The following is a 15,982-nucleotide window of genomic DNA, read 5'->3' as shown; positions in this document are numbered from 1 at the left end:
ACACAGTAGGCTTGTTGCTTTGGGCGTCTGTGGTCTAAGCTATGGGTGATGGTGTTGTTGTAGTGCTGGCGCTTTGAACCCCAGTGGCTATCTGCCACTGAGCTATGCTCCCCAGCCCCGTCAGAGACCTTTGTATCTGGAGAATATTGGCAGGGTCTTCAAGAAAGCACTTATAGTGAAAATTTGAAAGCATCGTGATTTCTAGACACTTCCATCCCAGGGGCTCATCTTTCTCTCTGACCTGCAGGTTGGGTAAATCTGAGGAATCACCATAATCAGTAAGAGGATGGGGTTTTTCAGAGCTCTCTCAAGGCACCAGAAGAAAGCCCAAAGGCCATTTCTCCAGAAATGTGTCAAATTAATGATCCCATGGAGGCGACAGCACTGGTGTTTCTTCCTGTGAACATTCTCTAACTAATGTCTTAAGCCTAGTTTTATCAGCAGTCTAACTTTCCTGGCTCCCTTAAGGCCCTTCACCGTATCTCCATGAATGGTATATGGCAATGGTGCTGGCAAGGCAGCAAAGATGCGGCAAGAAAACCCTCAGGCCTTGAAGGATGCACAGCTGTTGGTCCCTTCTTGTCTGGAAATTTGTCCTTCTTCACATGTCATCCTGGGGTCGTCCTCTGTCATCAGGCTTGGCTGTTCCAGTCTTTCCTTCACCCTTTCTTAAGTCTCTCCCTGTGCTCAGGTGATGTCTCAGCCTGTGGAGCAGGCCTGACCCCTGACTGCTGGGCATGTTATGGACAGAGGCCTGACTGGTCTCTGGTTATCCCAGCACTACATTTCCCACCGTCTCCCACCCTGATCCTTCTCAGCATCTTCTCCCTGGGAACTTCCTCCAGAAGAGGAACAGGGTAGGACCAGGGAGGAAAGGAGAGAGAAGGGAGGGAGGCCACCATACTTCTTTGAACATAGAAGCCTGCCTTCCTGCCTTCCAGATGCTTAGCTCTCAGATTCTCATGACCCAAATGTTCTTAAACACCCATTTTCTTTCCCACAAGCTAGGTACTTCTCATTCTCCTAAATGACTGGGGCCACATCCTTTGTATGTGGGTTATTAATGCCCTCTCTCTGACCTCTCTGTATCTTTTGCCAGTTTCAATAAGTCTCTACTCCCCCACAAGTGAATGGGCAGAGTTTCCACCTTCTCCTGCCCCCGGTAAAGCCCTTCTATGTCATGACACTAATTCTTGTCCCTGAAGCCACCCTCAACCCCTTCCCAGAGCCACCTGTGATCAACTCCTCAGTGTAAAGGCTCATCCTGTGCCCAACAGATCTCTCCAGACAGGTGGCAACTCCTTCTCCCATCTGCAGGCTCTTCTTTCCGTTTTAGGTTTTGACACCCAAAGTCTTGACCCTCCCTTACTGTTTGTGTGTCTCTGTCCCCCAGATGTACGGGGACCCCCTATGCACCGAACCCAATACGTTCATTCCCCGTATGATCGTCCTGGTTGGAACCCTCGGTTCTGCATCATCTCGGGGAACCAGCTGCTCATGCTGGATGAGGATGAGGTGAGCGAGCCGGGTGAGGAGAGGGTGGAGAGGACGGGTGGGAAGGGAGAGCCCACCCCAAGGAGCCACGGAAGGAGGGCGACCGCTGAGACACGGTCAGGGTGTCATGGCGAGGATAGCCGTCCTGTGACTTCTGCTAGCAGGTCTCTGAGGCCACTGGCAGTGCTGGGAGGAGCTAAGGTTCTCAGGTCTGAGTGTGCCTCCCATTTTCCACTCCATCCATATTGTGGGGAAAAGTTAGAGCCAGGGAGGGAAAATGAAGAGCTAGGGAAAGAGTGAGTGAGCCTCAGCTTCCCCTCCCCTGCCACCCCTAGTTCTTCAGACCAGGATTGAGTGACCCTGAGAAGAGTGGGAGGGACTGGAGGGACTGACAGAGGTGACAGCGGTCACTGGATCTTGGCGAAGGCGTGTGCTTGAGACCAGGGTTTACATAGGCTTCTGTAGGGCTGGGTAGGTTTCCCAAAGGGAAACAGACGCAAGGAGGAGAGGCCCGAGGAGGCGGGCAACTGAGCATGGGCAGCTGGGTACAGGAATAGGACTTGGATGGACAGAGGAGTGGCCATGTAAGATCTGAGTCGGAGGAGTATGGCTTCCAAAGGAGGAACAGGGTCAGTAGTAGCTAGTTCATCAGAGAAGAAGGGTGAGGCCCTCAGGAGTGAGTCAGACATGAGAGTGGTTGGGGAGCCATCTTTGGAGACTTAGCTGGAAGAGGTGGTGAGAAGTGTCTCTAAGAACTGTTGGGGCTGGCACTGGACTGGGGCTAACCAGGGTGGAGAGGGACCTTGAGGGCAGGTGAGAATGTGGAGAGGCCACCAGACCATTAAACAGAAGCGTCTGGGGAAGCCGGGTCACTCTGGCTGCAGGCGAGGTGCCTGGTACATCAAGTTTGGGGTGTTGGAAGGCGTTTGAGTGATTTGGCATCGGTCATCAGCCTCCACTAAGGATCTGAAGTCCTTGGATGGACTGGGAAGAGGAGAACCAGCATGAGTGGGAACCGGTGCAGGAGTGGGAAGGAGAGAGCCACAGAGATGGAGACAGGGAGGACCCACTAGCCATGGAGGCCAGCAGGAATAGCCTGGCTGGTAGGAAGGTGGGAGTGGGAAGGCAAAGATGGAGCTGGAATAATGAAGGCCCTAGGGACTTGGAGCTGGGTGGATGGTGGGGCTGGGGCCTCGTGGGAGTCTAGCTTCTGGGAGGGGTGGAAGTTAGGATGACGACTCCCAGGGGGAGTTGAGGTGAGGCCCAGGGGAAGGTAGGGCTGAGGGAAGAGAAACTTGAGCTGCAGGTGGAGGTTAAAGGAAGGAGATGAAAGGGGGAGGTGACCAGGCCCTCCTGGGGGAGGGGAGGTTGGGTCCCAGTCTGGCCGCAAGCCGGGCTGTGGGAGGGAGACAAGCTGTGGAACTGATTATAAATGCAGCTGCGACAAGCTTGAGGGAGGGGAGGGGGTGAAGAAGGTAGGAGGTTGGGAGGGAAGCAGGGAGAATGGACGAACTGAAGGTCAAGGGGAAACCAAATTCAGGAGGCAGCTAACTCCTGTGGAGTTGCGGGAAGCGCGGAGTGGGGTTTGGGAGAATTCTCTAGACTGTGTTTCAAGAGGGAGAACAGGGCCAAGTGAAGCTGGCAGGGGCGGAAGGGGCAGGCGGGCTGGCAAGGGGCGGGCCTTCCATGGAAGGGGAGAGGAGGGGCGGCACAGGCCCGTGGGGTCTGACACACTCCCCAATCCCCTAGATACACCCCCTTCTGATCCGCGACCGGAGGAGCGAGTCCAGCCGCAACAAACTGCTGAGACGCACGGTCTCTGTGCCGGTGGAGGGGCGGCCCCACGGCGAGCATGGTACGGCGGCCGAGCAGGCTCGTGCCCCGGACAGTCGCTGGGAGCGGGCGGGGGCGGAGAGCTGCCGTGATCCCGATACCGAGGACAGGGCGCCCTCGTCCGGGCTGCGCGGGGTACCGGGGCTGTTGGTGAGCGGCCCCCGCGTGTCCCTACGCTGCTTCGCTCCTCTCCAGCAGCGAAGTTTGACTGTTTCCCGGTGCTTGTAAAAATAGTCTCTTTAGATCTTTAATCCCCCGTCCGCGTTCCTGGCCAAGGCCCTGACATCCTTCGTCTGAGAACTTGGAGAGGTTGACCTAGTCCCCGCCCCACCAGACCTGTGTCCCACCGCGAACTCCCATCTTCTTCCAGGCCTGTGGCCTTTCCCTCTTCTTGCCCCTCTCTCGTCAGTTTATTCTGTTTCCTGCAGTTGTATCGCGTCTGCTTTCTTGTTTCTCCCCACTCTCATTTTTCCGTTTCCCTCTTGATCCCCTGTCCCTCCCCTCGCTCTGAGTGGAACTCTGTCAGACCCCCATCTCCTCACGGTCTCTCCCTCTCTCCATCTGTCTCTTCCCCTTCCTCCTCCCTTCTACCCCCACCCCCCTCTTTAGTCATTTAAAAAAAGATTTTTGTCTTCCTCTGAGAAGTTCGCTTAAAAGGTTTCCATGGGAACAGTGAGGGGAGATGAAGGCAGAGAACAGGGATCTGCAGCCGAGGTGCAAAGAGACGCCCTCAGTCCCCGGAAACCCCCTTGCCACTGCCCGGTTCCTCAGCATTTCCCTTCCACGACCCCCATTCAACCCCAGGCAACCCCTTTATCCCACCATCTCTTCCTCCCCAGGGATCCAGGCTTCCAGTTGCTTCCTTAGAGAACCAGTGGCCTGTGTTATCCATTGGCTCCAGCCAGCTGCCTTCTGCCTTCTGATAGGTCAAGGCCTCATTGCCCTGGGGGGGGGGCAGCTTTGGGACCCCGGAGCAGTGGTCAGGGATGTGTGTCATTGTCATGGAAACTGACACAGGGGTGTAGGTAGCACTCCGAGGCAAGCCAGGAGGTGGTGGTGGAGAGTGTCTAGAGAATGGGTGATGTCTGTCTGTCATGTCCGTGTCTGCTGCATAATTTTTGTGTGCAGTGCGTACCTGTGTGCACCGGAATGGTAACATGATTACAGAGCGTGTTCGTCATGTGTCCTGCTGTTGGCCGCTCTGCCCACACAGTTCTCTGTCTCCTTACTCTGGGTCCTCAGAGTGTTGAGGCCTTTGGTGTGGGTCTCCTGTGTTTTGGATGGAGTTAAGGTGGCCTGTGGAGGTTACTGTATTGGGCTTTAGTAGAGGCTGGGAATGGTTCCAGGGTATATATATTTGGGGGGGGGGCAGGGTTTAGTGGAAGTTAATAGCTGGTGAACGTTTGGTATCTTCTGAGGGAAACAGAGTGTGTAGAGGGCATGAAGGATGTGCAGGGGACATAAAGGTCTTTGGGGCCTTGGGGGCTCCGGTCTGCAAAGGTGTTTGCTGAGGCTGTGGACGCTCCAGCCCGGGAGAGGTCGCCGGACCTTTGAGGGCATTGGAATCCAGGGCTCCTCCTCTGCTGGGTGGAGCTGCAAACCCTCGCTCTCTTCAAGGGCTTCTCTCTCTCTTTTGGGGGTGGGGGTCTTGCTCAGGAGGCGATGATGGGAGGCCTAGTTGGTTTTGGGGGTCCCTCTATCCCCCTCCCCCGTCTCTCTCGCGTTGTCTCCGGGCGACGGGGCTCGTGACAGAGGCGGCCACGGCAGCAGCGGTCGCCTAGCAACGGCGGCGGGGCCCGGGCAACGGCGGCAGCGGCGGGAGCGGCGGCGGAGGGAGCCGTTCCCGCGGCTGTCACCGCGCGGCCGTCCAGGCCGTCCCGGGCCCCGCCGCCGCCCCACCGCGCCGGGCGGCGCGAGCCGGGCCGCCGCCCCCTCTCCCTCCGCACTCGCCCCTCCCCCGCGCAGAGCGGGCCCCTCCCCCATCGGGGGACACCCTCGACCCCCCGGGGGGCGGTGCGAGGTAAGGGCGGGGCCGGGCGGACGAGGCGCGCGCGTGGGGGTCGCGCGCGTGGGGCGGGGGCGCGCGTGTGCGTGGGCACGGGAGGGGGCTGGGGAGGCCGCGGTGGCGGCGGCGGCGGCGGCAGCAGCTGCTCCCTCCGCATGTTCTCGCTGCATCTTCCGAGTGGGGGGAGTTATGGTAACTGGAGGGGGGCAGCAGAGGTCGGGAGGGGGGGTCTTGGCATCTTCGTGGGAGCAGGGTGTTGAGCACGCTGGGGGTGGCTGGTGTGAGGGGGGGTCTTGGAGCCCTGTTGGAGGGGCAGCCCTGGTGTTTGCGTGTGTGATCGTGACCGTGCTGGTGTTTCCGTGTGTCGGTGCCATGTGCACATGGGGTCCAGTTCCTCTTGCACACATGTGTAGCCAGCACTGTGCAGGTATGTCCTGTCTTGCCCTGCCTCTGACAGTGAAGAGCAAGAGGGCCTGTGGGACTAGCCACTGGTTTTTGGGGCAGTTTGTGGACATACTGATGCATGTCACCTCTGACCCTGAGCGTGCATGTCCCTGGCTGAAGTGTGTAGGAATGTGTGGCTGGTCGAATGAGCAGAATTTTCAGTGTCCCTGGTGGCAGGTGTGTATCTTAGCATGTGTGTTCCAGCTCTGGCCTGAGTATCTGTGTCAGTCCTCGCATGGGTGTCCAGGGCGTGTCTGGATGTGGGTGGTGTACCAGTGCTGGGGACAAAGTGTGTGAGTGGTTCCCTGTAGTCTGACTGCATGAGACACCTTAGGGATAGGCAGGGTGAGCCTCTGCCTGCTCCCAGATGGGGGCAGGAAAGCCTGAAGGGAAGGAGTGGGGTGAAGAGAGAAAGTAAGGATGAGAGAGTCAAAAAGAGGAGAGCGAAGAACCAGGAAGAAATGGAAATGTAAGAGAGCCGAGCTGGACTTAGAAGAGAGAAAAGAGACCAGGCTTAATATAGGGAAGTGGGGAGGCAGATGAGGATCCAGGTCTTCTGTGAAGCAGTCTGCCAGGGTGGAGAGTCTAGGCTGGTGCAGGTCTGGAGGATCAGGCTTGGTTCGATTGCAGGAAGCCATCCAGCCATAGAAGCTGGTGCCCAGTGAGGCCTGTCACCACAGACTATGCAGAGCATGCCCTCCCCCAGTTTCTCTATTCCCTCTCTAACCCTGCTCCTCATCTTCCTCTGGCTACCTTTCTCCCTGGCTCCCATCCAGAACTGTGAGCTGGGTATGGAGAAGAAAGGCTACAGGGAAGGGTAGGGATCTGGGGGATTGGAGGGCAGGAGAGATGTTTGTGGGTGATGGCAAGATTAGACACACTGGAGAGGCGGAGTCCAAGCCCTTGCTATGTGTGTGAGTGTGTGTGCGCTTGCTTGCTTGCAATTGTGTGTGTATACAGGGTGTGTACTGTGTGGGTGTATGCACAATGCCTGTGTTACGGGCCTGTGTAGGTGGCTGTTATGTGTGTGCATAAGTGTATATATCGTGCAGGGATGGGACATGGAGACCCAGCGTGGCAATGTGTGCTTTTCAGGTTTGTATGTGTACATGGCTGTGTGCTGGTGTGTGTACATGTCACTGCAGGCACACTAATGACAGAATATCCCATGTTTCTGTCACTCAGCCCCCTTGCCTCTGTGCTTCTGCCTTTCTCTTCCTTGTGTCAGAGTCCTTGTGAGCACATGTGTGTGGCCTCCATGCTCCTGTGACTTGTTTCTGAGTTCTTAGCATTATGTGTGTTGCTTCCAGGAACTAAGCAAAGCAATTAGCAGATTCTTTCCCCCTCTGTGAATGCATTTAGCTCTAAAAGAGAATTTTAGTGGACTTAAACTTAAGGCTTTTCTGCTTTTATTAGAGATGCTTGTGCATGAAGAGAATGGCTGAGCTGGGCTCCCTGGAACGAGAGTAAGGGCAGCCATACCTGAGAGATGCAGAAGGTTGGATTAGGAGGGAGACAGGCTGGGCCCCGGGGCGCACTGCTTACTGTGTGACAGAAGGTCACTTAACACATTTGATCCTCATTTCTTGTGTTGATTGTTCTGTTTTTCTGTTAGCCATCACAGATGCTAGTGTAGAGTCATGGGAGAGCTAGAAGGAAGCAGGGGGATGGGGCTGTCCAAAGACAGTGACTCCTTAGTGTGAGTTCTGACTGTGCTTCAGGGGCGTGCAGCTTCCTTTATCTAACCGAGCTCACGTGTGTACATGGTGCAGGGATGACTATAGGATGTCTCTGGGCTCACACTGGCATGCCCTTCCTGTGGAGCATGAATTGTTGTAGGTTATATGTCCCTTTATGTGGTGTATTGCCCACATCAGCAGTTCAAGTATGTATACCCTGTGCAGTGCTCACATATGTCTAAGCATGGGGGTGTGGGCCTGGGGTCTCAATGTGGGTCCCTAGTGCCCCCATACTCCAGGCTGTCTGTATGTCTCCCAAGCACAGAGTTCCCCCTTATTTCTCATACTGCAGCTGTGATATACACGTATTACCTCTGTTGAGTGTGTGTTTTTGTGCTCTATACATGTTCCTGGGAGACTGAGCGGGTTCTCTTGTCTTGGGATCCAAACTTGTGTGTGCAGACCTGAGTTTGCCTATAAAAGGAGCAGGGACAGACTGGCTCTGAGGCAAAATGCAATCTAGAAGCAGGCATGAAAATGTAGTGTGGCTTTCACTGTTCTATTCTGGAACCTAGTGGGTTAACAGGCAGTTCTTCCGGTCGCCACCCCCCCCCCAAGCCTGTAGCTTCTTGTTGCCAAGGAGATGGTGGCCCCGCCCCTGATGCAGCACCGGCCCCCCCATTGGCTGCAGTGGTGACTGTGGGGCTGAGGGGGGAGCCCAGGCCTGGGCAGCCATTCTGGAGCTGGAGCCGGAGCCTGGCATCCCCCCACTTTCATTCTCCTTCAGCCCCTATCCCCTCCAAATTCCCTAGCAGCAAACCTTCAGCTCTCTTCCACTAGACTCTTGGCAGGCTGTGCTTCATCCGCATTCGCCTCCCCTCCTCCTCCTCACAAGCCTTTACTGGGGAGTCCCCAGAACCCCACTGCCCATCCTCCCCATTCCCTTGCCTTCTCCTTTTCAACCCTTCACTAGCACTGCAGTGCACGTGGAACCGGCTCCTTCGCCCCTGCTTCCATCTGCCCCTTCCTTGGATTTTCTGTTCCCCTCTTCGCAGCACAGGTCTCTTCTGAGACCCCCCCTCTAGTCCTGGGAGGGGGTCATGGGAGGCAGCCCTGGACCTCCAGATAGACAGGGGCTTGAGGAGGTGGGGGGCAGGTGGAGGATGTGCCCAGCTGAGAAAAGAGGAAAGCCCATCCATGGGCAATGACCTTTAACCCATCGCCCCCCGCAAGCAAGCCCCTTCTTTCTCTCGGGTGGGAGCCGGGGCACCGAGCCTACCTGGATCGTGGGTATTCTTCATTACGGAGGTTTTACTGACCCTCCTCCTGACTATGCCCCTCTGCTGACTGTCAGCCCCAGTCATGGGCTTAAGGCCTCCCACCCCGACCCCATCAGGGGGCTCCGGCTCAGGTTCCTTGCCCCCTCCTTCCCACCGCCAGCCTCTCCGCCGCCGCTGCTCTTCTTGCTGCTTTCCGGGGGGTAGGTGAGGCCGAAGATGAGGGGCTGAGGGAGGTGGTGAATGTACTAACCCAGGATGGATATCGGGACTTAGAGTCCCCTGTCCCCTTCCCCCAACTTCCTTCGGGCCCTTTCCTCCCCTCTAGAGTACCACTTGGGTCGCTCGAGGAGGAAGAGTGTCCCAGGGGGGAAACAGTACAGCATGGAGGCCGCCCCCGCAGCGCCCTTCCGGCCCTCGGTGAGTGAATGGAAGTGCCTGCCAGATGTGGCCCAGCTGGGCCCCATCCCTTCCAGCCCCAGCTGGAGTCCCAGGATTCTGACAAAGGACCAGGGAAGAGTGTGCATGTATATCCCCACCTCTTTGGTTTACCCCTTCTTGGCTCTGCCCCCTACTTCTTAGGCCAGCCCTCCCACCTTTTCCAAGCTAGTATGTGTTTGTGTTTGCTCACATCACACAGCATCCGTGGGAGCCAGAAGACAAACTGGTGTCAGGGCTCCTATCCCCTTCCCTGCTCCATGTTCTTCCAGAGATTCTCTGCCAGCTGAGGGGTTCTAGAGAGACTCCGTACTGTCCCAGTCACCCCTATTCCCATTTGCTCCCCAGCAAGGCTTCCTGAGTCGGAGGCTAAAAAGCTCTATCAAACGTACAAAGTCACAACCCAAACTTGACCGGACCAGCAGCTTTCGCCAGATCCTGCCTCGCTTCCGAAGTGCTGACCATGACCGGTAGGTACAGGGCCTGGAATGAGATGCGGTATAATGGTGTTGAGTGGGCTTGGGGATTCCCTGAGTACAGAGGTTGCGGGGGCTCATTTGGTTGGGGTGCTGAGGCATCAGAGAGGAGCTGGACTAAGCTGTAGGTAGCAGGAAAGAGGAGGTGATGGGGAGGACTTGCAGAGGCAGGGAAAGAGGTGAAGGTGAAGCTAAGGAGGCATCTTAGAGTGGAAGGAAGGGTGGGCTCCTGCCCAGGGCAGGAAAGGACAGAAATTAAGGGCAGCGGTTGGAAATGGGTTGCTGCTGGGTGAGGGCTAGGGCTCAGAGACCCCAGTAGTCGTTGGAGGGAAGCAACAGAACAACCGGAAGGGAGTTGGTCTGGTATGCAGGTAACAGAATGGGGGCAAAGGCTGGAGTTAATCGAGGGATGAGGAAGGAGACCTGGCTGCTTGCCGTTGTCCTTCTCTGGGCTTCCCCTTAGTCCAGTTACTCCCTGGAGAGAGTCTGTCCTTCTTTTCCCTTGTGTCTGGCTGGCCCAGGGATTAGGTGGGTAGGAAGGTTGGGATCAGGTGAGTCACACCTTTCCCTGCCCCCACTTCCAAGTAACCAGTGCTGGATTTGGGGCTGGCAGGGGGTGAGGGCATGGTATTCCTGGCCGCGGGGGCGGGGGGGGGGGCCGGGGGAGCGTGGTGCTGACGGCAGCCAGAGCCTGTGATGACGGGGCTGCTATAAATAACTTCATGGAGGCTCCCACACCCGAGCTCTCCCTCCTGTTTCCCCATGCTCCCTACTCTTTGTCCCCTATCCATTCCACACCACTTGCTACCCCGGCTCCCCTCATTCTAGTCCCTCGGTCCCATTTCTCTGTGCTCCCCTGCAGTGCTGTGTGCACTGCCAGCCTGGTCTCTGTCCTCTGCACAGTGCTGTTGCCTCTCCTCAGCCTCACTGCACCTGCTTTTGCTCCACTGCTGCTGTCTGCCTCCTCTTCCCAAATGTGCTCTCCCGTCTCTGACCTTTATTCTGCTCCATTCTGCCCACAGCATTCTCTTGTGCTTTTCTCTTCCCCGGGTTGTGCTAAAACTGTTCTCTTACTTCATTCATAGTTTGAATCATGAAATGTTTATTAGGCACTAGCTGTGTGCCAAGTCCAATCCAGACAAAACTGCATTTTCTCTGTGCTTCTTTTCTTTATGTATTGAGATTCTGGTTTTTGGAGTCATGTAGACACGTCCAGGACATTTTTTTTCTGTTTGTTTGTTCTGTCCTGTCCTTTTTTTTTTTTTTTTTGTCTGTTTTCCCTTTTTGGTTTTTTCGGGACAAGGTTTCTCTGTGTAGCCCTGGCTGTCCTCAAACTCAGAGATACATCTGCCTCTGCCTCCGAAGTGCTGGAATTAAAGGCATGCACCACCACCACCTGGCTTTTTAAATTTTGTTTGTGTTTTGTTTTTTTTTTTTTTTGTTTTTGAGACACTGTTTTTCTGTGTAGCCCTGATGTCCTAGAACTCTCTCTGTAGACCAGACTGGCTTAGAACTCACAGAGATCCGCCTGCCTCTGCCTCCTGAGTGCTGGGGTTAAAGGTGTTGCACGCTACTATGCCTGACTTTGTTTCTTCTTTTAAAAAACAAGATCTCACTATGTAGCCCTGGCTAGCCGGCAGGTAGTCCAGGTTGGCCTCAAAATTAGCAGGAATCCCCGGGCAGTGGTGGCTCACGCCTTTAATCCCAGCACTCGGGAGGCAGAGGCAGGCGGATCTCTGGGAGTTTAAGGCCAGCCTGGTCTACAAGAGCTAGTTCCAGGACAGGTTCCAAAGCTACAGAGAAACCCTGTCTCGAAAAACCAAAAAAAAAAAAAAAAAAAAAAAATAGCAGGAATCTACCTGCCTCTGTCTCATGAGTGCTGTGATTAAAGGTCTGTGCCATTATACCCAGCAATTCTGAGTGATTTCTAGGTATCCCAACTCCTTAAGTATGAGTTGAAGTAGAGAAGTCTCTTGAAGGGCTTTGGTTTTCGCTGTACCTCCCATGTCCTTCCCCAGGGAGTCTGATCTTCCATTCTGTGAGTCTGTGTGTGAAGGATTGAGGCCTTCTTTCCAAGGCTGCCTTCCAGAACCTCTGGTGAGGCAGAGTCTGAGTGTGAGGAGAGATCTTTCTCTGAACCTCCCGCCTACCAGGGCCCGGCTGATGCAAAGCTTTAAGGAGTCCCACTCCCATGAGTCCTTGCTGAGTCCTAGCAGTGCTGCTGAGGCCTTGGAGCTCAACTTAGATGAAGACTCCATCATCAAGCCGGTGCACAGCTCCATCCTGGGCCAGGAGTTCTGCTTTGAGGTAGCAGCTCTTGTGGACTGAGGAGGGTGGGGGGCAGGAATGGTGGAGGCTCAGGCAAAGGGGCCATGACGAAGTGCCACACATGGGGATATCCCAGAAACAAACCTGGGACTAGGAAGGAACACACGGTGGTCATTGCCTCTCTTTGAAACCCCATCTCAAATCCATACTCCTCTCCAGGTAACAACATCGTCTGGAACAAAGTGCTTTGCCTGTCGGTCTGCAGCCGAAAGGGACAAATGGATCGAGAATCTACAGCGGGCAGTAAAACCCAACAAGGTACTGGAGAGGAAGGGGAAAGAGGAGGCTGGGGGCGGGGTCTAGTAGGCTAAAGGACAGGGGCTTAGAAGGAGGGGACAGAGGTCTAAGAGACCTGGACAGCCAGGGGTGATTCTCCTTATTCTGAACCCTCCTTTTGGCTCCCTTTCTTCCTTACTGCTACCTTACACCACACTCTGCTTCTCTACAATGAAAGCCATAGACCTAGAGAACCGACAGGCTCTTTGAGTCCTCCAGTCTGGTTTCCCTGCAGATAGAAAGCCTCGCTCACACCTAACAGGTGCTTACCCAGCACCACTGACAGTGCTCTGTGAACCCTGATTCTCTCTATAAAGTCTGTGCAATGTGGTTGGCCTAGGTGAGCTCAAGGTTCCCTCGACAGAGTTCTGTGCATCTGTGCTCCAGCCAAGTCTTCTGTTCCCCAAGGAAAAGCTGCCCTCCTGTCGACTGGTCTTTGACCACAGTTTGTAGGCAGCTCACAGTCCTGCCGTCCTCCTCTTGTTTCCCAGCACCTTTATCAAGGAATCCCACAATCTGAGCCACACTGCTTTCCACTCATGGTGGTGTCACATGGCCCTGACCAGGAGCTTGGTCCAGTCTCACTGCTCCTGCGCATATGCAGCTGTTATTCTGTTTTGCAAGATCTGATGCTCCTGCAGGACTTCTCATTCCCAGCTTTAGGTATTCTTTACTAAAAAAAAAAAATGTTGCTGGTTGTGGTAGCGCACACCATTAATCTCAGCACAGATGCAGGTCGATCTCTGTGAGTCCAGCCAGCCAGAGCTATGGAGAGAAGTTCTATTAAAAAACAAAAAACAAAATAAATGAAATAAAAACTGAATTTATTTATTTATATAGGGTGTGTGTGGTGCCACAGTGCACATGTACATGTGCCAGAGTACAACTTTCTGAAAGTGGGTCTCTCCTTCCACTATGTTGTGGGTGATTGGGCTCGGCAGCCATAACCTTTACAAGTAAGCCATCTCACTGGCCCTCAGTGCTTCTGGCTTGTGACTCAAGCATTTCTCCGCATTAATCCTGCTGTGTGGCTACCCTTCTCTGATAGCATCCAGGGCTGCTGTAAAAAGCCACCATGAACTGAGTCAGCTGAAACTATCCTCTCACAGTTCAGGAGATCTAAAGTCCAGGCATAAGCAGGGCCGTGTCCATTCTGGAGCTCTTAAGTTCAGTCCTTCCATCTCTGCATGGCCAGCTTCCTTCTGGGTGTCTCTGAATGACCCTCTTCATGTGATAAAGTCAGTCACTGGATTAAGAGATCACATTAATCAAATATGCCCTCATCTTAATTATATTACATCTGCCAGGACCCTATGTCCACCTCAGGTCACACTCACTTTCTAGAGAGACCAGCCAGGGCCACCTAGTGAGGCTGTCTCAGAAACCAGAAACAAGGCAAAATAGAGTGCTGGCTGGTGGGCGCTACTCAGGCCCGGTGGGCGCTACTCAGGCCCGGTGTGCTTGCCTCGCAGCTTCTACCTCAATCCCACACGCTCGCTCGCTGTCTCTCCTGCTGTGCCTGACTTTTCCGTTCTGTTTGCCCTAACCACTTCCGCATGCCAGGACAACAGCCGCCGGGTAGATAACGTGTTGAAACTATGGATCATAGAAGCTCGAGAGCTGCCCCCCAAGAAGCGGTATTACTGCGAGCTGTGCCTGGACGACATGCTGTATGCACGCACCACCTCCAAGCCCCGCTCAGCTTCAGGAGACACTGTCTTCTGGGGCGAGCATTTTGAGTTTAACAACCTGCCGGCTGTCCGGGCCCTGCGGCTGCATCTATACCGTGACTCAGACAAAAAACGAAAGAAAGACAAGGCAGGCTATGTTGGCCTGGTGACTGTACCGGTGGCTACCCTGGCTGGGCGCCACTTTACAGAGCAGTGGTACCCTGTGACCTTGCCAACAGGCAGTGGGGGCTCTGGGGGTATAGGCTCGGGAGGAGGAGGGGGTTCAGGGGGTGGCTCAGGGGGCAAGGGGAAAGGAGGCTGCCCTGCTGTAAGGCTGAAAGCCCGCTACCAGACAATGAGCATCCTGCCCATGGAGCTGTACAAGGAGTTCGCAGAGTATGTGACCAACCACTACCGGATGTTGTGTGCAGTCCTGGAGCCCGCCCTGAATGTCAAGGGCAAGGAGGAGGTTGCCAGTGCACTGGTTCACATACTGCAGAGTACAGGCAAGGCCAAGGTGAGTACTCTGCCCCCAGGGAAAGATGATGTGAGAATGGGTGCTGGTCCGGGGGTGGCGAAGGGAGAGCAGACCCAGGAGGCTGGGCTCTGCAGAGGCTGACTTTGGGGTTTTCCTGGCCCCAGGACTTCCTTTCAGACATGGCCATGTCAGAGGTAGACCGGTTCATGGAACGGGAACACCTCATATTCCGCGAGAACACGCTCGCCACTAAAGCCATAGAAGAGTATATGAGACTGATTGGTCAGAAATACCTCAAGGATGCCATTGGTATGGCCCACCTTCAGGCCTTGTTCCTAAACCTCCTCATGCCTACCCCATCACTCCTAAACCTGGCCACCCCAGACCCCATATCCACCCTTTCTCAGGGTCCCAGGACCCCAGCATCCAACCATCTGATTCTGCCATTTCTCCAGCCCAGGGAGTCCCCTGTCCCTGCCCTTGGAAAGTGTGACCGTTCCCTGTCGTACCCCTTTTCCCAGGGGAGTTCATCCGTGCCCTGTACGAGTCTGAGGAAAACTGTGAAGTGGACCCCATCAAGTGCACGGCGTCAAGTCTGGCAGAGCACCAGGCCAACCTGCGGATGTGCTGTGAGTTGGCCCTGTGCAAGGTGGTCAACTCCCATTGGTGAGACTGGGAACGCTGGGCTGGGGGGCCAGGGTTGGGCAGTTGTGTGTTCATCTGTTCATCCATCTGTCCATCCTCAGAGGACTGAGCATCTTTACGGGCAAAGCATTCTGGGGTGTTGTAGAGCAGAGAGGTGAACAAGGCGTGGTCCCTGACTTCAGAGGGCCTCCAGCCAAAATAAGTAGGGACAGGAGCTGTTCAAAAGGCCACAGAACCATTATGGTGTGTGTGTTCAGGGAGGGTCCCTTGTGCAGCATCCAGTCAGAGAAGGCATAGCTGTGACAAAATCACACACGCAAAGTGTCCAGGACTGGGGACAGGGGCTGGCGTCTGCACACAGTAGGCTGATGGCATTTCCCAAGGCTGTGAGGTGACACACAGGATATGAGAAAGTGTGGGAGCCTTCCAGGAGATGGCTGGTAACTGGAACAGGCTTAGAGGAGCCATGGCTATAGTGGAGGCCAGAGGAAAGCGGTGTGCTCGGGGAAGAGTGAGAATCTGCAAAGCTTTAGGTTCAGGAGTCGCAGTCATCCGAATGTTTTGGAGTGTCTGTTGGTACCAAGAAGTAGCATGATTGAGACTGGCCCATGAGTCAAGTGAGCCATATGGGAAGGGAAAGAAAGAAGTCCAGACCATTGGTGCTGTGGTTGATGGGTCAGGAGTGAAAACCAGACCTTGAATCAGGACGGAGTCAGAAGGCCGAGAAAGAGACTGCTCAGGGTCCTCTACAGAAAGGATCAGCAGTTGTCGTCTGAGGGTTGTGTAGGGAGTCAGGATGACTTAAGAGGTCATGGTACTAGTGCTTTGGAGACCCTCAGCCTCATTGACAGAGTCAGGGAAGTCAAAAGGAGCCAGCTGGCAGTGTGGGGGCGATAGTGAGCTCTATTTTACACTAGTCAAGTTTAAGGTGTCAGTGGG

At 54.9% G+C, this 15,982-nt stretch overlaps 1 protein-coding gene across 16 annotated transcripts in view; it reads left to right on the top strand.

The window, feature by feature from the left end:
* Syngap1 (synaptic Ras GTPase activating protein 1) overlaps positions 1 to 15,982 on the top strand; it is a 30,938-nt gene that overhangs the window by 1,654 nt on the left and 13,302 nt on the right. For 11 of the 16 annotated variants that reach the window (XR_009058750.1, XR_009058751.1, XM_057794294.1 and 8 more), the window contains exons 2-10: positions 1,394 to 1,515; positions 3,244 to 3,349; positions 9,061 to 9,152; positions 9,519 to 9,640; positions 11,800 to 11,953; positions 12,134 to 12,232; positions 13,814 to 14,437; positions 14,563 to 14,707; positions 14,920 to 15,064. Coding sequence is in view for 14 of the 16 variants with exons in the window: in XM_057794294.1 (XP_057650277.1) it covers positions 1,394 to 1,515; positions 3,244 to 3,349; positions 9,061 to 9,152; positions 9,519 to 9,640; positions 11,800 to 11,953; positions 12,134 to 12,232; positions 13,814 to 14,437; positions 14,563 to 14,707; positions 14,920 to 15,064 (1,609 nt within the window). In the remaining 2 variants the exon portion in view is untranslated. Of the gene's footprint in view, positions 1 to 1,393; positions 1,516 to 3,243; positions 3,350 to 5,143; positions 5,348 to 5,463; positions 5,525 to 5,722; positions 5,760 to 8,809; positions 8,940 to 9,060; positions 9,153 to 9,518; positions 9,641 to 11,799; positions 11,954 to 12,133; positions 12,233 to 13,813; positions 14,438 to 14,562; positions 14,708 to 14,919; positions 15,065 to 15,982 lie in introns of those variants that run through there. The other 5 variants (XM_057794295.1, XM_057794301.1, XM_057794300.1 and 2 more) reach the window with 5 other exon arrangements.

This window comes from Chionomys nivalis, chromosome 19 (assembly GCF_950005125.1).
Source record: "Chionomys nivalis chromosome 19, mChiNiv1.1, whole genome shotgun sequence".
NCBI classification, from domain to species: Eukaryota; Metazoa; Chordata; class Mammalia; order Rodentia; family Cricetidae; genus Chionomys; species Chionomys nivalis.
This window is presented reverse-complemented; position numbering and strand designations above follow the sequence as displayed.